This window comes from Panonychus citri, unplaced genomic scaffold, assembly GCF_014898815.1.
Source record: "Panonychus citri isolate SS breed McGregor unplaced genomic scaffold, ASM1489881v1 Contig00121, whole genome shotgun sequence".
Lineage (NCBI taxonomy): Eukaryota > Metazoa > Arthropoda > Arachnida > Trombidiformes > Tetranychidae > Panonychus > Panonychus citri.
Window position 1 is genome coordinate 155135 of NW_026515526.1, and position 25743 is coordinate 180877.

At 32.7% G+C, this 25743-nt stretch overlaps 1 protein-coding gene across 1 annotated transcript; it reads right to left on the reverse strand.

Annotated features, from left to right (window-relative positions):
- Nucleotides 1–14961: 14961 nt before the first annotated feature.
- Nucleotides 14962–16128, reverse strand: LOC128390495 (uncharacterized). Its single transcript, XM_053350224.1, has one exon. The coding sequence runs from the start codon at nt 16066–16068 to the stop codon at nt 14962–14964; it is 1107 nt and encodes a 368-aa protein (XP_053206199.1). The 5' UTR covers nt 16069–16128.
- Nucleotides 16129–25743: the final 9615 nt, after the last annotated feature.

Below are 25743 nucleotides of genomic sequence, written 5' to 3' on the forward strand. Positions count from 1 at the left end.
CGAGAGAACTGGTTGGATTGACAACTTCGGATTACTTAAATTACCAGATATCATTTTCCAATTGTTGGTTGAATAAATCTACAACTAGAATTATCGTTCGGAAAGAAGATGGAAGTTTTGATTCAGTTTTGAGTTGTAAACTACCCGCATTACACAAATTTCTATTTTACCATATTTATCCTTCAACAGTTTTGAAAAAAAATGATGCAGTCAGTGAGCCATCACACTTGCCTTCTACTTCGTCTAAATCTGATGATTCATCCAGTTCACAATATCGTATATCTTCTTTTAAGACTGAAAAAATGATTTTAACATATAGAGAGGAAAATCACAGGTATGGTTTCACACTCATGAATAAACATACATTACTTAAAGCAGTTGATCCATCTAATCCTAGATATGTGCTTACTCCTCTTGTTCTAGCTGCTCATGAGTTCTGTGACAATGATACTTGTTTAGAGACAACTTTCATTAAAAGTCGAGTGAACAATTCTTTTGCAAATTGTTAATCATTGTCAGATAAAGTTTTTGCTATGTGTGCGTATACCCGTGCATCACGAAATGTTATATTCGGAAAATAATCTGTATAACATAAAACATCTAATAATTGGTGGCTCATGTTCACCATATGAGTGTATCCTTGGGCATTACATCTTTCAAGTTCTGTGAAAAGTAAATTTTTTTTAACTCTATCAGTATAATATTTTATTTTAGGGACCTTCACATTTGACAAAATAGAATGATTAATGGCTGTATCATTAAGCTTTGGTTTATGATTATAGTTCTTTATTAAACAATTCTTTTCAATTTCCATGATGTCTACTCCAACCAATAAAGATATAACTAAATCAAGGTATTTTTATGTTCTTTGTGAAAATTTGGCATACGAAAAAAGCAACAATGAAGCTACGGAGAAAAGGAAACAAGTAAGAGCAAACAATTATTTCAAAATGCGAAATAACTTGTATTGTTGCAGAGTTTCAAAAAGTAACTCAAGATTTGGGTTCTATGATTCTGAAGTGTACCCTATTCTGAGAACCTTAGCAATCATGTTTGTTTTCCAAGTTTATCCAAAAAATTTGAATTCAAACTATTACTTGGCTAATATTTATACAGATGAATATAAGAGTACTACTTATCACAAGCTTTATTTACCAGATCTTCAATTGAGAGAGTTAGTTAAATTATATGATTGTTTACTGGGCAAAGGATGTTCACGCTTATTTGTAAAATCAGTCGCTAGAGTATACAAAGAATATTTAGGAGTTTGGCGATACTTTGATGTTGGGTACAAAATCCGGCAGCCAACTAGATCCGAGGTGATGAATCTTATTCGTTTCTGGCAAATCGAAAACCACAAACATTCGCCTCTAGTATTGAAATTTATTAATAAATAGTAGTTATAGTAGCAGTATTAGGCTATCGTTTGGATTTCCAAGAAGGATGGCTATATCTTTAGAAAGCTGGTCTGGAATTAAAGCAACATTGAATCGTTATTACAAACCGGATAAAATGAAGCTATACCCGATTGAGGGTTATTATAAGATAATGGAACAAATAATTTATGAAATGATAAAAGGTCGTGTAAGCCGTTTCATTTCTACCCGTTCAAAGACCGATCAAAAGCTGAAAATTGTATTCACTAAAGCTAAATGTTTCAAACCTATCACCTGCCTAAAAAAGGAAAATTGTATAATTGTATCTAAACCAATAGTGGAAAAATATTTATCATGGAAAGCAAAAATTCTAAACAATAACAATAGGTTACAACTCACTAATAGCGTATCAATTGAAGATTTTTCTTTCGCAGCGTCATCTGAGAGTTCAGATGAATCGAGTATGCTGAATTTGAGAGAAGATCGTAATTTAGCCTTCATTAAACTAGTGAAAATTATTTTGTTGGTTCGGCATTGGTATTATACAGAGTTTTGCGGTAAGAAAATTTGCCCACTTAAAATGTCTGATATAGTATGAAATCTTGTTTGTTTTCTTTGGCTTTAGTTGTAGCATGAAGTGAAAGTATGAAAATGAAGAAAATAACAGTTAACATTGATATAAAAAATGTAATTATTTGAGTTAATAAGATGAAAACTTTATTATCCATATTAATGTAAAAAGAATGTACTTCTATACTTCAAGTTTTTAATTAATAAATGTTTTGTAATAAAATGCCAGAATGGTGGTAATTTGTATGCACCCAGAAAACTGTGAGTATAAGACCAATTATAAGCATCAAGCTTACGCAAAGCAAGAATATTGACACTAAATAAGATTTCGCTTTTTTTAATACATATGGTGAATTTTTATTTTGCTTTGTAATTGCTTCTTTTTCAGCTTTAGTCGTGATAATATATGCTGGTGTGGTTATTTCTGTTGTGATTGTTTCCGTTGTCGTTGTTTCTTCTACCTTTGTTGTTAGCATTGTCATAACAGGTGAACTGGTGTACTGAAAATGATAAGTAGAAAAAACATCAACGTACAACAGATTTGGTAGATTTTGCATAAACAGAAGGCATGATCTGTTGAAGTTAGGATTGTGACTTATGAAAAGGGCTTTTAAAGCACTATTTCGTGACAATGTATCCGGGTGTATAGAAATAATTTTGTTGTAAGATAAATCCAAAAATTTCAACATAAATAATTTAGAAAAAGCTCCAGCAGAAACTCGTGATATCATATTATGGCTCAAGTTTATATTTTCCAAAAGACGTATATGTCTGAATGCTTTAAAACCAATATACGTCAAATTGTTATAACTCGCATCCAAATGTGTTATTCCAGAATATTGTTCGTTTTTAAATCGTGGTAGTTGTGTTAACTGTTGTGAAGAACAGTTGGCCAAATCAAATGGCAAATCATGATGGTTTTTATATTTCACGGCAAGATGAACACTACTCATATCTAATAAACATGCTTTTACTATTGCTGTAACCACTAGTATCAAAGTGACAAGTCTCGTTAATTTAATAGAACAGTTTGAGTAAATATGAAAACATTGAAACGAGAACATTTTGCATGAAATTCAAGAAATGTTTTATGGTCTGCCGTAGCGTAAGTTTGGTTTTTATTAAACTTTTCAAAGTAAAATGTAGCACTATTTTGCTTTGTTTTTTCTGTCTATTATTAGATTTATCACTTGCAAATGAATCTGAATAATTTACAACACTATTTTCTTGTTTTTTACATTTATTATCATACTTTTCGATATCACAAAATTGTTCCTTTATCGATCCCTGATCAGATGTATCATGTGTATCTGTTAGGTTTAAAATTGGTGACATTGGGCTTATCGTTGTTGATGGTGTGATATCAGGTTCTTCAACATTTGTTGAATTGCTTGGATTTGTAGTCGGTTTTGAATTTATCAATTGTACAGTTGACTTATGTGTTGTTGGATTGTTTAATGGTTGTTGTTTACTAGTAGTTGTCGTTGAAGTTAGAAATTTTTTGATTGGATTAATCGGAGTCACAGTGAACAAAGCTGGTATCTTTTGAGTGACTATTGTATCGAAGATTTCGATCGTTTTTTCGGTTACTAATATCAGAGAAGTGCCATTATCAGAAGATACCGTTTTTACATTTTTTTTTATTTGCATTGGCTCCAGTTTTGTTTTTATCGTTGGAATCGTATTCAAAGTTCCTGGTCGTTTGGATATTGATGTATTCGGTGTTGTTCGGGTTATGTTCATGAATGAAGGTCTTGTTAATAAAACAAGTTTTGGTCTTGCTGTGGTTAAGGCAGGTCTTGTAGAAATTGCTGGCTTTAATGTTGTTGTTGAAGGCGTTTTCCCTGGCGTTGTTGTGGTGTTCATTGTTGCAGGGCTTGTGAATATTATGGGCTTTGAGGTTGTTGAAGTGGAAGTTGTTGTTGTAGTTTTCGTTTTTGGAATAGATTTTGTTGTTGGAGTTATTGCTGGTGAAGGGCTTGTGAATATTATTGGCTTTGAGGTTGTTGAAGTGGAAGTTGTTGTTGTAGTTGTCGTTGATGAAGGTCTTGTAAATATGATCGGCTTTGAGGTGGTTGAAGTTGTAGTTGTCGTTGTCGTTGTTGAAGGTCTTGTAAATACTATCGGTTTTGCGGTTGTTGAAGTGGTGGTAGTTGTTGTAGGTCTTGTAAATATGATTGGCTTTGAGGTTGTTGAGGTGGATGTTGTTGTTGTAGTTGTCGTTGTTGAAGGTCTTGTAAATATGATTGGCTTTGAGGTTGTTGTTGTGGTAGTAGTTGTTGACGTAGGTCTTGTAAATATGATTGGCTTTGAGGTTGTTGTTGTGGTTGTTGAAGTTGTTGACGTAGGTCTTGTAAATATGATTGGCTTTGAGGTTGTTGTTGTGGTTGTTGAAGTTGTTGACGTAGGTATTGTAAATATGATTGGCTTTGAGGTTGTTGTTGTGGTTGTTGAAGTTGTTGACGTAGGTATTGTAAATATGATTGGCTTTGAGGTTGTTGTTGTGGTTGTTGAAGTTGTTGACGTAGGTCTTGTAAATCTGATTGGCTTTGAACTTGTTGTTGTGGTTGTTGAAGCTGTAGTTGTTGAAGTGGTACTTGTCGTTGTTGGAGGTCTAGTAAATATTATTGGGCGCGGTGTTGATGTTTCTTCATGTCTCATATACATGATCGGTACTATTGTAGTTTCTATTAATTTTTGAGGTTCAGATGTTGATACCGTTGTTGAAGTAGTTATTGTTCTTGGTGTTGATGTTTGCATCTTTTGGGTTGAATTGAAGACCTCATCAATTGTATTTACATGCAATGGGCTTTGTTGTAGTATTTCTGAGTCGTAGGTTCTATTTGCAAATGTCTTCTCTTTCTTAGCACCAGTATGGTTTCGCTCTTGTTCACAAAACGCATTTTCTCGTGAATATAGATCAACATAATTTCTGTAAAGTTCAAGTAAATTTGTTTGGCTTAGTATTTTCGTGAAATTTGTTTGCGGCCAATTGATTTCTGGTTTCTCCTTATCCGCTAATGTACGACTATCTAACGTATCCATATAATTAGGTGCAATAAAGTCAATCATACTCGTAGGAACGAAATGCCGTAACAGATCATGTGTAAGGAAACACAAATCTTTAATTTGTTTATTTAAAGCGTTACAGTTTCCTTCCAACGGTAACAGGACAATCATCACAAAAAAAACATGAAAATGTGCTGCTTGGAAAATTTTCATTGTGATAGCTGTTTGTCTAATGTGTAAAATACATCACTCAAATTTTTATCAAACTTTTTGTTTTATCTATTCTATACAAATCTTCAATACACAATCTTGATGTTATTGCTGTTGTACTGTCGTTTTGCTGTAAACAAGTTACTGGTTGTAGTGTGATATTATCTTTACCAAAAGCTAGAAGTGCATCAGTGTAACATCTAGCAATATCTCGCGTTTTTTTTAATTTTGATAGGCAAATATTCAATTTACTTCTACTGAAAAATTCGCCAAGTAGTGAATCATCTTTAATACATTCCTCTGGAAATGGTTTGAATTTATTTTTCTGCAACAAACGACAATATTCGTAAGAAAATAATGATTTCGATGGTGTTGGTTTCTTAAGATAGTTACAATATCTGTTCATCAGATGACTACGTATTGAACATCGTTCAGTCATTGAGTTGCTTTCAAAGAAAGTGAAGATCATGTTTGTAACATCATGAGGAAACGGTTCTAGTTTAGATATCATTTCTGTGAACACGTAAAACTCATTATTTATAAAATCGAATATTTTCAGGTGCAAAGCAAGACATAGATCATAACCTGGGTCCGTCAGTGACTTAAAATTGAGTATAGCCAATAATGCAAACCTGTTAACATTTTACAATACATTGATGTTATATACTGTGATCCTTGTACTCTAGACAGAGCAACGTACAATGCTGTATAATTTAATCCATCAATTAATAAACTCATACTGCCAGATATTGTTATGCCTTGAGCTTTACATGTTGACAATATGAACAACGGATAAATAGGAAAACTGCGGACAGCCTCATATGAATGGAAGTAATTGTTGAAATGTGATTCAAACATTATATTATCGTTACCTTCATAGACCATTTTTACGATTTCAATTGTTGAATTATTAGGGTTGTGCCTCGCGTGCACATTATCAATCTGAACTGTGTATGGAAAATCAAAAATAAGCTTATTTGCACTTGTTAAGTTACTTATGTCATCATATTCAATAGATTTCAATTTCAAAGTTTTGTATAGGTATTTTGAAGGACCACTTTTCGGTGAATATGCGACTTTGTAAATTTGTCCAATAACAAGAGGGATGTAGGGAAGAAATTTATGTTGTTTCGGTTCATACTCTTTGGTTACGATTTTCTTTTTTTTCCCATCCTTACTGGTTACTTCTGCTTCATAAAATGATACTGGAATACCATTATAGTAAGGCATGATAAATTTTGTTATTTCTCGATATCCTTTTGCCAATATAAAATCATCCGTGCTAGGTTGACTGTAAAATTTTCTATTGAATACAGCAATCAGGGTCGCCTTAACAAAATCATCAATAAGCCGAGTTCGATGTTTCTGTTCAAAATTAGCAAAAAAGTCGATTAAATTTGTCAGCTTCTGATCGTTTTGTATCCGCATGTTTTTATGTAGAGTGTGAACAATGGTGCTTTTCAATGAAGAGATTATACAGAATGATGATATTGTGTCGTAAAACTTTGAAATGGTTATTTCTTGATGTTGGTTTTTGTCACCACAAAATATCGTTTTTATATTATATGCTCGAGCAATAATCAAAAGTAGTGAGAGAAAATTTCTACTTATTGTTGTGCACTCATCAATTATCAGGCAAGCATTCGGTAGCAAAAGAAGTTTATGAAAAATATCTGATTGTTGTATCTTTTGTAATAAAACCAATAGTATGTAACCATATTCGTATTCATAAACGTCACTGTATTTGGACATTTTAGCAGCTAAAGATTTCAGCTCAAAGTATGTGATAGCACCGTACATTTGCATTTCAAACTTTGCGAATGTAAGAAGTCTTGCAGGTTCAATATAACGTGTATATGGCTCAAGCAAATCTTTTTTGTAAATTACAACGATAAACTTGTATATTGTATGATTTTTATGCACAAAAGTTTGAAGAGTATAAGACTTGCCTGCCCCCGGTCCAGCCTGTATAAGAGTAATTCCTCTATTCGATATAAGGGATTTGTACACCGCAAGTTGTTCCTCATTCAAATTTGAATAAGCATCTTCAAGAGCAGGGTCAGGCATAACTACAAAATTCAAAGTATCAATTGCAGACACTTGCATTGCACGGGCATTTTTTTTTGTTTCATAAATCAAATGATCATACAAATCATCGATGAATTCCATTGTTCACTAAAAAATAATAATTATTTTATAAACAAAACACTTACAATAACAATAATTTATTTCACAATTGAACAAATGATACTTTGAATGTAGTTATATCTTCTATTTATACATTTTTGCTTACATATTATTATACAAATTGTGCTCAATTTTTCCGTACAATATTTTTGTACAAATGTTTTGACAATTCACGATTTGATAACGATTCCAGAGTAGTTCGAAGTTTTGGTCGTTCGATATCGATTTTTCGAAGCTCTCTACACGGTTTTACCGTCAAAGGTTCTCTACAGTCAATAGTAGCGAGTACTCGCCTCAAAAACCTTTGATCATTCAGTATTTGATTATGGGGTTTACTTTCATTTATTATTTGGTAAATGATTGCAGAAATATTCTCAATGATATCAGAAAATTTGGTTGTTGATGGTTCAAAATTAAAATCAACTAAATCGATGACTGTGTTAGGATAGATATTTTTATAGAATCTGTTCTGTAGATAGTCATAGAAAAGCCAAGTACTTCGTTCACCGTCACTCCCCGAGTCTCTTTTTCTACGCAAATCTCTGACACAGGCTACATCGGAATTAATCAAAGCAATACAGTTCATTTTTTCTGTATGCGACTTCATGTAGGTACGATGTGATGCACATATATTATCAAAAAGTTCGAAATATTCGCATTGAACAGCTTCGTCACATTCAACATTCCCATACAAATGACGATATTGATACATCATCTTCCAAAGAAGATTCCAATCTAGGGGATTGAATGGAGATCGATCCATGATGAAGTCACTTCCAGACAACATATCGAGTATTTTTAAACCTCTTGATATATATCCCAAACTACTTGGGAAGAAATGGTTAACTTCGGTATATCGATGGTAACGTTGAATTTTCACATTTGGTATTCCATATTTTTTTTCCATAAGTTCAATTACAGATGACTTGAAGGTACATGATGTACCATCAAGAACAATACCCTTTGAAGATGAACTCAAATTTTCACATATGTTCTTTGCATAAGAATAGACTATTTCCATAATGGTATCAAATCTGGCTGTGTATACAGAGCAAGATCAAAAAGCCGCGTACAAATTTGCACAATACAACTTTACTGTTAACGTTTTAACTTATATACATCAGCATTACCCTAACATTGTTCAAGATTTGGATATTAGGGAAGAGAAAGAAAATTTACCATTTTATGTTCCACCTTCACTCAAAGGGCAATGCTCAACTTTGAATGTAAAATTGACGCAAAAATCTTGTTCGCTGTTATCATGTACTTCAAAAAAACCAAATTCAGAATGTTTACCTAACGAGAGTGTATCCATTTATCGGTTGGGTGATACTGATCAATACGATTTTCAGTGCCAGCCTTCATGTTTTATTGCTTCAACGAATTCAGATCAAAGCCTCAGTAACGTGACAAGCAAACGCCTTCCCAGGCTCAATTGGGCTGGTGGTAAATGTGTGATTGTCCCTGAAAGTATAACACAATTAGAGAAACCGTTTTGGTCATCAAAGGAATACATTCCCAGAGTAACAGATCTACCAATAGGATTCAATCGCGTAACTCAAACAGATAATGGCTGTGGTTATACTTTCAAACTAAGCGCTGGTTACTGTAAAGTCTTTGATCAAGTTTATAACAATGAATCAGGTGAATGTGAGAATACAGTTGGCCAAGAAGTTGCAGAGTTTACATTCGGACTAAATATCTATAGAAACGTTATTCTTAATACTTACAATAAACTTGATCATGGCTCGATGCTACCGTTGCTTGACTTACCCAAGATGAACGTTGAAATTCCAGATTACCTAAAATCCTCGTCAAAATGGTTTGCTTATAGAAACAAAGCATTCAAAGGTTTACCACAAATTAAAAGCTATACAATCAACCAGGAAGCAAGAATTGAAGCACATACCAAGTCAGCGACTAGTGATTCAAAGGTTCGAGGAGAATCCATCAATTCTGGACATAAATTTTTAGTCTCTAAAGATTTAACAGATTCATTGAGTCAAATATTAAAAGCACTTCCAACTCTTGCAGGAGCTATTGCTTTAGATGTTATGGTTTCAAAAATTATCAACCAAACATTACCAATGATTGGGAGAACAATACAAGCAAATTTATCAACATTGACAAAACTATCAGGGTTACTTTTGGAAAAAAGAACAATAAAAACTTCAATAGAGTTCAGCGTAAAGCTATCTATAGCGAAACAGGTAACAGAAAGACTTATAGGAAAAATTTTCGAAAAAACAGCTTCAACTTTGGCAGGCTTGGTTGATGGTATTGGAGCATTCAGTTTGATAGATTTTGCTGTGGGTTTCATTGTTAACACTGGTTATGATAACCATAAAAGTGAAGAAAATCTTAACAATTTTGTTAATGAGTGTGAAAGATCGCTAATGCAAGCTTTGCAGCTTGACAGTTTAGAGTTTACTTTTGAAATGTTAATTGCATGCTTGATACCAGAAAATATACTCGCCGTTTACCAGGCAAGTACGATTCTTGATTTTGCTCTTTATCTAGAATCACTTGACGTAAACTCTGAGGGAATGAGAATTGAACGATCTACCGAAGAAAGTTTAATTTTCAGCGAAAATGATACTCAGTCCGATAATCTGACCGATTCTTTGATAAATGAAAATGTAAACAAATTAATAGTATCAGCAAATCAAGATATTCACCTCCAATATAATAAAGCAATGAGTTCTAGTATGAAAACAAGTAATATAGTATCTTTTTCAGTTTTTTCAGGACTTCTTGGAATTGCGTTGATATCTCTCTCAACTCAATCAAATTTCCTTATTCAATTGACCTATTTAATAGTTGTTTTGACTACAATTTTACTAATTGTGTTTCTACAATGTCAGAATCTTGTATACCGGTTACCAGTAACGACTCAATCTGTGCTACCTGTAAAAAGACACAGAAAATCATAAAGCAAACTATTCAGAATAATTCAGTTTCTTTGGACTTTACACTAATTGACATTGATAGATTACGTTTATCTGTTAACAACGCTTACTCTGCTTTTGTTGATTTTGAAAATAAGTTAAAAAAAGCTATTGAGGCGAGAAAACAACGGATTCTAATCAAGGCATACTCTGAAAACTCACATTCTGAAAACTATAATGTCAAACCTAACGTTAATCTTTTCTACATGAAGAAAATTTCTGGGATGCAGGCATCGCTCAAAGTTTTCAATAAAAATTTCAGTCTTTGGAAAACTGATTTTTTGATGCTTTACAAAAAACTGCAAGATGAAATAAATACATATGATGTGCTTTCAACAGATGTCGATAATATTGAGATGGAATTGGACAGTCATCAAGACCCAATGTTGTACAATGTAATCCAACAAGCAACCGATAAATTAAAGTATACAAATCGTTTACATAGATATGTCAGGCGATTGAGAGCATCTTTTACTCACATTAAGAGACTAGTAACAGATTTTAACAATATTTTGTCTGAAATAAGCACCGGAACGATTTATCGAGAAAGAAATGACAAAAATATAATAATTGACTTCAAACAGATTCTTGTAAATTTGAATAGCTTAGCAGATATAAAAGACAATGATCCACTAGAACAATTGCAGACTGCGTTTTCTCAAGCTTTTAATAGAACACCTGTAAATATCAAGTTAACAAACTCGGAAAAATTGGTCAGAGTTAAACAACCAAATCTTTTGATTGAAGAATTACAACACAATGAACAAGAAATATCTACGAAATCAGGTACTTCATCAAAAAGTAATACTAATTTGACCGATTTTCCGAAAACTGGCATGAAAAGAAAAAATTTTGAACAGTTGAATATTGACATTGAAAAAAGACCAGTATTCAGGTTTTCTGAAGAAAATCGTGGAAACTTGTCAGAGATACAAAAACAGAAACAATTTCAGCCGTTTGCACAAACTGATTCAGCAATTAGTTTTAACAATCAATCAAATAATGATTCCCCACAAGTCGATCAAGTTAATAATGTACATGTTGTATCAAACATAACTCAACATGATGCACCTGAACATGGCTTGACTACGATCATTGAAAATGTTACGATAGATGAACATTTTGGTAATGCTGATAATGGCAGTGAAAATATGTATGTTGACAAACAGCCAAAGCCAAGAGTCGCTAGAGAATCTGAAAGTGGAAAAACTGTTTCCGAACAAGTTGAGAAATCACAGCAGAGAACAGCTATCGATCTGGATGCTTCTGAAAACTTCTCGATGTTACTTGATGATACTTTAATCCAGACCAATGGACTAGATTCAATCAATTCAATCATAAATGATTTCGATTTAAACGATGAAAGTGACTTTCAAATTGAGGCGGACGTATTGAGACCTATTTACGTGAGAAAGAAAACTTCATCGCTGGAAGAACACGAAATTGAAAGGTTTACCAAGAGCCTTGAGCTACCAAAGTTTATCAAAGAAATACCTACAGAGTACTTTGATAATAGATTGATTCTTGTGAAAATGCCTGTCTTAAAAAAATTTGTAACTAGCTGTATTGAAAAAATACCAAATGAACATCGAGCTGATTGGGAAGCACGGTACAAGAAAAGATACAATAGGTGCGTTATTTTTGATGAGTATTATGAGAACATACAGGTTTTGTTTCTTGATAACGGCATCGAAACTATCAATGGACTCAGATCCACAATAAAATTTTATACTGAAAAAATTCCGATGTATATTGCGAGAACTTCCCTTGATGAAAACAGAATAGAGAAGTTAAAGCAAAGATTGACTGATTTTGAAGAGAACCAGAGCTCATCTACAAGTATAAACAATGAAACTATTGATCGTTGATTCTGTTCAGTCATCATCAAATAGCATAAAAATCAAGCTAGATGAATCTTTACAAAGTTTGCAAAAAATTGATGCTCAAGTGGGATGTGTTACATTGCTACCAAATTCATGTATAATTGTTGACAGAGAACAAAACTCTGATGCATGTAGTTTAGCTATTGACAATATTGTTGAAATGATTGTTTATCTTACGAAGTTACCCTTGTATTCAGAGTCAATAAGAGAGTGTGGAGTACAGGTAATATTTTACAATCAGATGACAAGAGATTTATACACTGAAGTAAAATTTCATAATTTATTGTTAGAAAAAATTCCAAATGTTACATTGTTCTGTCAGAATTGACATTTATTGGCACTCACATTTTAACATGAAGCAGGTTTCACACAAATCAGGAATCTCATCTATATAGAGTGTTCTCAAAGATGTACAAATACGAAACGTTTTCGAAGGTTTAGTGAATATTTTATCATTTTTAAATTTTTTTTCACTAGGCTTTTCCATTTCAGATTCCGATATAAACCGATCAGTTGGCAAAAAATAACCATTATTATCGTTATTGTCAGTGATCACGTTTGCATCGTTAACGTTCTCCATTTAAAAGTAAAATATACGCAAAAATGAACAAAAGGTTCAACAACAAACGTAAATCTGAAAACCAATGTAATTCAGTGAATGCTGCAACAAAAAAACAGTATATTGATTATAATGGTTTTCTTTCTAAACAAACCGGTTACCTCTCCTTGGAAATGTTTGTTCAAATTTATGTTTTTCTTCTGAAACAAACCAAGTATACCAAGCGACCATTCAAAATTGATTGTGGTAAAATTGATAATTTTGACGATCTACTCTCAACCGATGTTGATTGTGTAAACAGAGTTTGCACTGATGAATGGAAGAAAACTCTTCAACATCAAATTGCTCCACCAAGTAAAACATCAACAAGCAACGAAGGCTGGCTCGATTGGAATAATTATGATGAGGATCTGAACAATAACATGGAAATTGCAATGAATGTTTTTCGTAAGCTGATTTTTGCAATTCAAGCGTACAATTCTTGTCCAACCGCTAAACTTAAAGTGGAACTATTGTTTCCCTTAGAAGCTCTTAAATTCTTTCTCTCCAACCATCAGATGATGATTGATAGCTGTGACTTCAATTACCACTCAAACCACCAAACATCTGGAACTGGCAGTCAAAGTAGAACTAACAAATCCAACAGTAAAAGTAATGAAAAAAAGAGCAAAGTGCAGCCAATAACCAGCGGTTCAATCTTATTGAAATATTATCAGACTCCTATTAAGTTTTCTTCATTGCTTGCTAAATCTACGCAAGCAGACATAGAAGCAGTTAAATTGTTAGTTGAAAATAAAATTTACTTTGCCAATGACCTGCCGCTGGAATCATCTGAAAAAATATCGAACTACCTTCCAGAATATGTTCATTTCAGCAATCATCCTAAGTTTGCACCAGAAAAGCATGTTTGTGTGGAAGCTGATGATAACCTACAACGAACATGGGTTGTAATGACAAGAAATCATGTTGTGACTTACAATGAGGAAACAAAGTCATGTTCTATTCCAACAAATGACCACCAAACAAACGTAGTAGACAAGTTGAGCCTACGGTTGAGTGAAGAAAATTACGAAAAGTTATTTCGTAAATATAAATTCGTTATTTTTGATATGCTGCTGACTGGGGAAAGAGAGAATTGTTTAGGAATATTTGATTTCTATGCAATCACAACCAACTGCAATAACACATTAACCAACAAAAAACCAGCTTTGACAGCAACTAACACTGGTGATACTGATACTATGCAAAACCTGATAAAGAAACGTTCTCATGTTGAAAAAATGGAATTTGTGAAAAGACTTTTTCCTGAAAATTGTATGTACTATTCCCTCAACTCTAACACCAAAATATTTGTGAACGAACTAGTAGATAAAAATCCTAATGAGCACGTTAAGACAAAATACATTTATAAAGAGAAAAATTACATTTGTCATAAAACACATGTATACGATGAAAGTCCTCTCATAGGTGCAATTGTAGGAATAAGTAATTTATCTTTGTTGGTTGCATTCCGTAAACCTCACATACATGCGACGGATAAAGCTGAGAAAAAAGTAATCGAAAGTGAAGATATCAATGATATCGACGAATTGGTTGTGAAAGCTAAAGTGAACATACCAAACGCTGAAATTTTCTACCAAACTACTACATGTTTCATGAAAAACAGTTTACTCCAAAAAGAGAACAACAACGTTTCAAACTATGATGTTAGTGATTATGATGATGATGACGATGGATTTAAAGAAACAAAAAAACCAACAATAGCCTGCGATGCTAAAGACGAAGCAAACGATACGATATTGGTACATGGTAAAATTTATAAACTAGCGAGAAATCAAATTCATGGGAAAATTGCTAAAACAGTTTTTTTCAAAGCTGGATTTTTAGTAACTTTATCATTGGACGATAATCATTTTCAAATTAAAGGACCGATCAATGATATCAAGCAACCAAAAATATCATTGAGTAATGATAAACGTTTCAACAAGACCTCAAAGTCTGATTTATCAGCTTACACTAGTGGCACTGGTTCCAATAAAAATAAGGATAAAAAACAACCTCTGGAAATCATTTCGAATATGTTCGCTGAAAGCAACGAAAAACAATTACAAGAACTTTTACTACACGTGCTTGATCTGGCAAAAAAAAACTCTGCTTTCCCAACTTGTAAAAATGCGATCAACGAAAAAGTGAACGAAGATATTCTAATGTGAAACAAGTCAATAGTCACAATCAGTCAATAATGGAATAGTAGAGTTTGATGGTAACAGTTTTTGTACACCAATAGTTACAAAATTGAATAGCCAAGAATAGATAATGCTCTCATCTAACTTGTAATAGCTACAACCCTCTATCATTACAATGTTTTCTTTCAATAAACTAAAATATTCTTGAATGTTTATGCTTCTAAATGCTTCTGTGACTTGTTTATCGGTACAATTTTTATACAATAAATCAACAACCAGAGATGCTCGTTTGTCTGCACTTTCTATTCCTAAAAGCTTTATGTAAGGAGACTGGTGTTTATAATTCGCAAATATTAGATTCAAAATTTTGCTTGTCTCTTTGTCTCGCTGCCAAACGTCAATAAGTCTAGAACGTACAACAAAATCAAAAGCCAATGCCATGTATGAAAGTTTCAAGTTGTTCGAACAATAACCTTCTATCGGAAAAGATCGAACTAGTAAAATGTTTAACAAAAGAAGTAAGTTAATCCAGCGTAAAGTTGTATCATATATTCTGTTGGATTTATTGCAAAGGGTGTCAGTCATGCGAGCAAGAACGTATTGCGCTCGATTGTAATCTGTATCGTTGCAGTTTCGTTTTGTTGTAGTGATTTCATCTGGAGATCTGAGTAATGAGTAAAATTGCCCAGTGTGATAAAAGTTTATGAGAAGATTTGTATTTGGATGAGTTTCATAGACACGAACAGGATCAAACGTTATCGTTTCGATTGTTTTAGTGAATTTTTCATCGAACATGAGTGCTTTCATGTATTCATTGATTGTTTTGAAAATTCCACTTTTTCTCCAGATGTTTAATGTATCATTATCATCAATGTATTTTACTATCAAATCTAAGTTTTTCTCTGCAAATGAGAACAAAAAGTCTTGTGGACAGTGTTCATTTTCTAGCATTAAACCAACCATTTCAGTCAGTGTATCAAAGTGTACAGCACGAACATTGTCAACTGTTCTATCATTATTAGGGCCAGGATTGGTTGAGATATGGAAAAATGGCATTGAAATTAAAACATGATCTTCAGGTATACAATTGATGGAAACAAAATTTGTCTCTACATTTGATGAAAAGTCAGAAAAAATCATTCTTTTCAATTATTTTTTTATTCATATAACAAAGTTAAATTGTGTATTGGACCAACCACAAGGGTGAAGAAATCATCAAATGCTACTATTTGCTTATTACTATGTACGGCTATTTCGTGAAATCCAAGTTGCGTTATTTTTTCAATGATAAATTCAAGAAGCGTGGAATTTTCTGTGTCAATGAATGTATACGAGAATTTATTGTTGTTTATGTTGGTTTTTGGCTCAAACAATTTACTGACTGACATACTATATTTAGTGAATATGTTTAAAATTAATTCAGAATGAGTATCAATGAAACAACCTCGTTTACTTGATAGTAGGATAAAATCATCAGGCATTATGATTTCAATATCAGCATTGGTACCAGAATCAATAGCCATTTTATGATGAACAGTATTGTTAGCGTCTGACACTATGTTTGCATAGTTATACCTTTCATCAAAGGGTAACAGTTTACGATACACAGAACACCAATTTGAGATTGGGTTGTTATCATATGCTTGCATAACCGGTTGCTGGTGATAAATTGCAAACCTATTGTCTGCTGAAAATGGCAAAATTGTTTGTATTGTAGACGGTGTAGCAAATTTTTCGTCTATTCTGATCAGATCGAATTCTGTTAATGAGGATGTTGAATATATATATAAACCTCGTTCACAGTCATTCTTGACACATGTACACTGATCTGCTAAAAAGTTTATCAACCTTGGAATACCAACAATATGAATTTCAATTTTGTGTTCTTGTTGATCATTTTGTTTTAGTATTGTAAATTTTTCATAAACTGTTTTAGTTACTGACTTTCTCGGGTAACAGTATAAATTTGACCTTTGTTTCCTTGGAATTGGATGAAAATAATACATTTTTGTTGCAGATGGAAACTTGTAAGAGAATTAAATTGGACAATGCTGAAAACGGCTATTCTAACGAGTGTAAACAAGGTAAGAATGTGGACAATAATGAAGCAACCTACAGATTTCTCGCTGCAGTGAACGTAGGTAACGGTTCTAAAGGCTTTCACAAGTACTCATCCATGAATGAAAAAGAATCCAAGACAATTGTATCATCGTGTTACTCGCTAGTTCAAGAAACCTCTCTCAAACCAGTTACCCATTATGAACATGGTAAAAGTATTGAGGAACTAGATGAACTGTTGATTAGGCGAAATTTTTCAGTTACACCGGTAATTGCTATTGACGGGATGACTGGAGTTGGTAAATCGTCATTGATTGAAAAGTTGAGAAGAACTCGCTATCCGATGAAATTGAATCAAAAATATTTCCCGCTGCTGGAAGCCACACAGTTTAACGTTACGCGTAACTTTGAACCATATCATTCTTTTTTCTATTATGACTTCATGCAGAAAGTAACACAAAGGTGCATCGAGAAGAAATTTCCCATTGTCTGGGATAGATATTGTCTATCAAATTACGCTTGGTATGCAATTAATCATTTATTGGTAGAATTTAAGAACCAGATAATACCAATTGAGTATACCGATGCTGTTTCATCTTGCTTACATCAATGGTTTTACAATGCTGATTTTGACTGTGTAGTTGAAGAATTTAAATCGAATGAAGCATTTATTGAAGTCATCTACATCGTCGATTCATCTGTGGCCAATGTTGGCAAACGTTTACTTGCACGGAACAATTCCTCTGATCTAGCCAATATTTCTAATGTCAACTTTTTAACAGCTCAATTACACGTATATAGATACATTGCTGGTAAAACAAACTCCATTCTGATTGATTATGCCGATTTCATTGAATCAAGTTCAGATGAATTGGATTCTCTTTTTTTGGAGAAAATGCAATCAAGCATTGCCAACCATCTACACTACAAAGCAAGTGATTTGAACGGTTTAACTACTCTGAAACCAGGAGACAATGTGCTAGAATGTTTGAGCTCGCCTGCTTTGAATGAATCTATATCTGCGTTCACTCAGCTTTGTGGAATGTTAACCTTCTCACAAAATGAGCTTGCTTTCAAAAACAGTAAAAAATGATTTTTCTATTTCAACTCTCCAGACTTAGATTTGATGGCACTTTTCAAAACTTTATCTTGCACACAGTTATGTTTATTATATTTTCTCAAATGTAAAAAAATATCTGATATTAAATATGAAAACGATGATCATTTACTGTTAACTGATGGCTACATGCATGCATCGTTTGGAAAAGCAATTAAACTATCAAACGCTCAATTTGTCTTGGATGTACAGTTGAAATTTTTGCCATCAATAGCTGGTATTTCATCCTATGAATTTGGTTTAAATATTTGCATTTTTTATTTGCCTGATTTTGTTTACCGCAATAATTTTTTTCTCTTTAAATACAAATTCAGTCATTTTGAGTGCTATGGCAGATTGTATACAGTGATTTCCGATGCTTCCAAAAACAATCAAATGAAGGATATTTACTTCAATCCTGAATATGGATATGAAGCAAACTTTTCAGAAAGAACCGTTTTCAATGGAAAAGGCTATTTGACCTCGGAAAGACTTTATTTTTGGTTTATTGAGTCCAAACAAATAACACCGAAAGAATTTGTATCTAAAATGAAATATCTACAGTCATACGTCGTTGTTTTCTTTTATTTCATATTTTCAAATAAACTGTCATTTTGAAAGTTTGTATCTTTTGGGTTGATTTCGCGTGAACCGAAACCTTTGAGAAGAACGTATTTTCCTATCAAAGTTAAAGAGATTACCATAAAAAGAATGCTTAATACGTAGACAAACCATTTTTTAGGTGAAATAATTTCAGTCAACTTATCAACCCCGTCCAATATGTTGATCCCTGTTTCTTGTAGAATATCGGCAACTGCATCAATCAAGGTTGGGTTTTCAATACATTTAACGGTTACATTAATAGGTAAAAGAGAAATGGGTAGATTGCTAGTTGCCAAGCGGGAACTATCTAGCGTATCACATAATCTACATGATGGAATATTTCCATTATCAAACGGCTCTGCAGAATAGGAACATATTGAATCATCGATAGGTAATTCTACATCAGATAAAATTTCTTCAAGCGTAGAATACTTTTGAACATTTGATTGAATAGAAGTTTTAATTATCTTCAACAAGTGATCCTTATTATTTGTATTTTCATTCTGCAGTGCAGCACTGAAATGCTTCGTAATTTCGTTTATTTTTGCATCTAAAATATCTTGATGTTCAAAAATGTACAATAATTTCAACGGTAAATTGTGAAACTTTGATATTGTATCGTTGACAAACTTCAATTCGTTTACAGAGAACTGATCACCACTCATTGAATTCTCATTGTTGTTTTGCAAGTTTGCGTTTTTTGTACAGGAAAAACACTGTAGTTTTATTTTTTTTATATTTTTTGGATTGTCAGGAGAGCTGAAATACATCCAGTACCCTTGCAAGCCATCTCTACGGGAGAGTAAATATTGACTTGTTATTGCTATACCAGCAGCACCTGCCATGAAACCAATTAATCTGGATGCTTTCATTATTTTAATACCACGCACAGACGCATTTTTTTCTATTAACAATGCAAGAGTGTTTTCATCAAACTTTTCCAATGATGCTGCGTGAGCGATTTTTATTGTTGATACATCACGATCAAATCTAGCCACATACTTTTGTGGAGTCGGACCAATAAATCTATTGTAAGCTTTGATTCTATCGTAGTTAACATATGTGGACAGAAATGCAGTATCATTATGAGTCGCTTGCTGTAAGGCTTCTAAAACGTTACCAGACTGTAATTGATGAAACCAATTTGGCAGACTCGTCTCACCAATATGTATTTTTTCGAGTCCATGTAAATTAGTTTTTAAATAAGCATGTTTAGATAGCGATTTAAACATTGAACTCATGGCTGGGTCACTTATTCTAACTGCTGTGTCTTCTAAAAGTTTAGTTAAACTCTTTGAATCTTCAACCGCGTTTATCCCAATTTTCAGTTCATTGAAAACTTCTAAAAGGTTATTCAATTTAACCATTTTGTCCACCAACGATCACCTATTCTAAAAGTAATACTTCTAATTATAATCATAATTATAATTAATATAGTTATAAACTGATACATTCAGATTTCTGCTTGAATTCACATTTACAACAGTTTGCTGTGTGAGTCAGTGTTTTTCTGATGATGTAGGTTTTCCAAATAATCGATTTGCCAATAAATCTACACTCGATGAATTTATATATATAATATATATTATATATTATATATTATTAATATATTATTATATATATGTATTATATACAACATAAATAAAGTTAGTAGAGAATTAATAGTTATCTTTTTTCTCCACAAATGCACCAATGATTCATGCATTTTTTCTTAAAAACAATAAAACCCAATGAGTTGTTTTTGGTTATTTTTTAATCATGATACTTCTTTGCTTTAATTATCGAATTCGATAAAAAAATTATAACGCAATGATACATTTCGACATTTGATAGCCTAATACAATAATTGTTTTTAGATATTATTGTCATCAAAACTCTCTGACTATCTATTTAAATACAGTGTCTTGATAGTAGTACATTTTGTTTTCCAGAAATCGACCAATAGACCAAACATCTGACTTGTTTGAAGAAATTTGAATATCTAAACCAGTTATAACTCCCATACACTTATGAGTATTTTTAGGGTCCGCATAGTTTTGATCTATGCCTTCACGATCTCCAATATCCAGCATTTTCAGTTGCAGCTGTTTTCTATGGATCACAGATACATGCATTTTATCCGGCGCAAACATGTTAGCTAAAATCTTTATAATTGGTCCAAATTCAAACAAGTTGTTCATAGCTGTATTATTTTTTACTTGAGACTTGATAACACCAGTTAAAATTGGGGATCGGAATTTCATAACCCATCCTTCTGTTTGTGGTTTATCTTTTTGTTTGAAAGTATACGTATCAATGGCTGCAGCTTCAGAGATTGCAAAAATGTAGGGTTTCAATGATTTGGCCAAAAATTCAGTTCCAATATCAAATACTTTAGCATACCTAGTGTAAAACATTTTACCCTTAAGAGCTTCCAGACTAGGATTTTCATCGATAACCTTTCTCTTTAAGTCTGCTACTTTTTTACCACGACAAACATTTTCAACGATATCAGAATACTTCTTACTCTCTTCGTGATAATTAACAGAAGTGAAATTTAGCTCTGTGGGATGATTAAAAGAACACAATATAATGTATTCCAAATACATACGTAGTGAAGTTTCAATTTCTTTGTCAGTGAATAGATCTCCATTTTCTGCGATAATTTGTTTGAGTCGTTTTATGTAAAGTGAATAGAACAATACTATTGCCTGCTGATCCACAGCTAAACCCCTCTCGTTGAAAAGGCCGTAAGCTTTGTCACATTCAGTTAATATTTCTAATATTTTAGCAATAGTCAGCGCTGAGTCACTATCTTGAGTATCATCATCATCGTTAGTTTCGTTGTTATTGGATTTCTCTTTCTTTAAGCCATCCGGATAATCACTTAATAAATTTAAATGAGCAATCAGCAAACGTTTTAACTGACGTTCTTTTGTAACACTCTCTTTGAACGGTGAACTCTCCAGGATACTGTTGAAACGTCCAAAATTTACCTCTAATCTACCATCATCAAACTCAATGGAACTTTTTTGCATGTAACTTTCAATTGGTTCATTACCAATAACAGCTAAGCCTTGTAAAGCTGATCTTGTGGCACTTGAGCTTTCCATTAAAACTTTATACACAAAAAGTTTAAATAAATTCAAATTCAAAATTATTAGGAATATGAGTAAAATAGTAACCTTTCTTTTCTTTCTTATATAAGGAATGTAATTTTGAGTAAAGAAACAATATCAATAGTAAAATAATCACTATGATGGAAAACATTGAAAACTGGATGAAACACCTTGTACAGCAAGTTGATCATGAACAAACGATAGAACAAATTAAATCTGAATTTATAGAACATGCACGTAAATTTTTCGCTTATGTGCAAAACATGTTTGCACGATCCTATTCAAGTAATCAAGCTGCAAGACAAAAATATATACACTATCTAAACATTTTCATCAAAGACATGGAAATTGCGTTTGATTTCTCTGTTCTAAACAAACTACCTTTAGTTCACTCATTTGAAAATATATTTTGGCAACCATTGTATTGGAACTTTTTACACTATGCATCATTCATCGTACAGCACGGTTTGGCAACCCAACGATTGAAAAATGTGTCTTATTTTCCAATTTTAACGCACAACATCGAACTCATTCTTCCTTGTTCAATTTGCGTGACAGGTTTTTCTCAATCAAAGAAACATCCTTACATGGAAAAAATAACAAAGTTAATTTCTCATGGTGCAACTGTCTATGGTATGTTTCTATATCATAATTTTATAACAGAAAAAATATCAACAGCAAAACCACAATTTACAGTCAAAGATTTCATTCGTCAATATAAACTATTACCATCAATAATGGGAGATTCAATAACTGATGATTTTCTGAGAATACCATTAACTATCATTAACGAACTTCAATTCAATGTGTTGATTATGCTTCAGACAACAATGCCATTACTACAACAAGCTAATTTTATGCAAATATACAATTTGTTGTTCGCTTCACACTATCGTTATGAAAAAACTATTCACGAGCAGCAACCAGAATTTGCAGATCTTCGGTATCACACTGCTGATATTCTTAAACACTTGCAAGCTTTTGACTTCACCTCTATCCTTTCGGAATCAAAATCAAACGAAACAAGAGAAAAGTTACCCGAAATAGTGAGAACAGCGTTGCTTGATGTAAAAATGTCACTGAATACTATGAGACCACGTATTTACCCTAACTTAGAGACCATATCAACTATAACAGATATGGAGAAAAATTAATCACAATTCTATCACTTCTGGTATATCAAATACTGAATTGGTTACCTTTTGTTCGTAGTCAACTAGTTTTTTGTCATCATCAAAGTAAAAGGTAACAATTGCATATCCACAGACAGGTATCTGAGCATTTACAATGTAAACATTTTCCCTCAATGAATACTTGAATATTTGTTTTTCAGTGCATTTGTCGGTATGTTTTTTCTCAATCTTTAGAAAATGGATAAACTGAAGGAGTGTATTTCTTTCAAACTTACAACAATAAATGTAAATTTTATCTTCTCCGTAAACAAGTAAGCGTATTTTGCAGCTTGAAATATTCTCTGGGTTAACATAAAGATTCCAATGATCATTAACTATTCCATAATGCCCATAACTACAGTTTACTTTGAAACATTTCTGTTCATTGAAATCATACATACAAATAAACTCTGAAAACTTGTATTGATAGTGCATTATATCAGTATAGTTGAAACCTAAATCCAATGCATCTCTTGTTGTTGTATGTTTGTCTGAGGTTACTACTACAACAATACCTTCAATTGGATTATAAAAATCAACTTGTAAATATGCTTTCTTTATTTCATCATATTTAACATCCATAAAAATCTGTATTTGGAAAAATTCATTGACACAATTATTGATTACATTTTGTCGAAACAGCCAAGGTTTCTGCCAAAGTAAAGCTTCGTTCAATTTAACGATATCAATAATGTAAACTTTTTCACCGGTGCGATAAGGCCAAAATCTCCAATTTTTTATACTACCGATTGAATTTGTAGGTAAAATTATAAGTTCAAGCAACAAATATACTATTCCATTTTTTCTATTAATACTCTCAATTATTGCGTTTTCTGTTGGTCTACATAGAAAACGGTAGGCAACCGGCTCCCAGTGTCTGTTGTAATATTTTAATCTCGCGTTACTTCTGTTTGAATATTCAAGATACACGTGAAATCCCTTCAATAAAGGTGAAATTTTGCAATAAGCAGACTTTTGTTTCATTAAATCTAACAGGTCCTTCTCTGAATCCAACATTTGCCAATTTTTTCGTTCTCCAGCTCGAAATAAAAAATTTATTTTTTCACTCAATGCTAGACCAGATAATCCTCGATTACCTGTTTCCTCGAAATTATCATTTCTCCAAAACTGTAGGTGTGATGGTAAAATAAAATTGTTCAAACACAAGTTAAACTGTTGATATTGAGTACACCCCAAGTTGTACAACAGAGCTTTGATTTTTAAGCTGTTTGGCATATGATTTGTTTTTATGATGTCAAAAAGGGCCTCTGTTAAGTTCACAATATCATCCTCTTGGTTCCAGTTTTCACGAGTCACTGTATTCCCAAGTATTTTCTCAGTACTTACACTAGCATCTTCAAGGTTTTGCGCATGATAGATTGTGATTTTTTTGGATAATTCAATAACTTTAGCTTGCCTTTCAAAGTATAAAACGGATTGTTGCCATCCTTCTATGAATTTCTCATCAAAATAGGCAACTCTTTTATTGTTAGTCTGAACGTTCTCCAACAAATAAATCAATAATAGTAAATGTTTTTTTTCGTAAGTTCTCAGTATCTCGATTAATTTTACTTTTGAAGGTTCAAACTTGTAAAATAGTGTAAACATACAAGATAAACTAATATGTCTCTTTTCACGCATTACAATTTGCTTTCCTACAATAAACATATTTGTAATCTTCTCATCATTGATTGTTCTTGTTATGAAAAATACGCTGATCCAGTCAAGTTCATCCAATTTATCAATCAACGTGGTTCTTACAATGCATGTATTGCACAGATTTCAGAGAAACGCAACAGACCAGCACACACCAAACTACCAATTAAGTTGGGTAGTAAGCTTGATTTTATTATTCGTGGAGAGAAATCTTTCCTTGAAACACAAAACCTGTTTGGTGCGTTCATCATTAAAGGACAATTGGTTTACTTGCCATGTTTTATGACCCATGATGCTATGAGTTTACATGTAACCCAATTAAAAAATACTAAACACGTGGATTGGTATTTTTACATTAATGAAACTGATTTTTCTAGAGAAGGGGTAGCTCTTAAGTTTACTGGAACCAAAATTGACTGGATATACAAACAACAGTCTTACACCGATGATGAATATGATACGATTACAGCAGCTTCAAAACGTAAACAACCGTCTGGTAGTTCTTATGATCATACAGTTGGCAAGAAATTCCAGAAAAGCAATATTTCACTTCCCATCAAAATAACTCACGATGATTATGATATTCACGAACTATCACCAGAACCGTTCATAAACAGTACTCGTACTGACAAGCATGTAACACAAGTTATTTTGACTGATGTCAACGATCCAAGGCACTGGGTTAATTTATTGAATTCTTCCAAACGGTTCAATAATCGATACATAACGAAAGATGAATATTTATTTATTTTCAAGAAAATTCTGCGGATTGAACAAACTACACCCAACTCAATGAATAGTTGGAAAAATAAAAAAATTTTGAGTGGAGTGACGGTTATTCGTGAGTTCATCAAATCTATTGAGAGAGCAAAAAAAAATAAATGTTTATCTGGTAACTCGAGACTTGTACAAGGATTCGAAACGGGCTCACTTTATGCTATCTTATCAAAAAAAAATGTTTTAAACCAAGGCAGCAGTGGTGTTAATCCGTCAACAACTAAAGTTAATGTTAACCAATTGACTAACTACAGACCAAGTCAAAACGCTTATACTGTCAAAAATTCTGGTGCTAACAATAATGCGTCATCATCTAAAATTTACACCAATTCTCAATACTATATCCCATTAAATG

Coding starts and splice junctions, on each gene's coding strand:
- LOC128390495 (XM_053350224.1), bottom strand. CDS start 16,068: ATGATTTTTTCTGACTTTTCATCAAATGTAGAGACAAATTTTGTTTCC.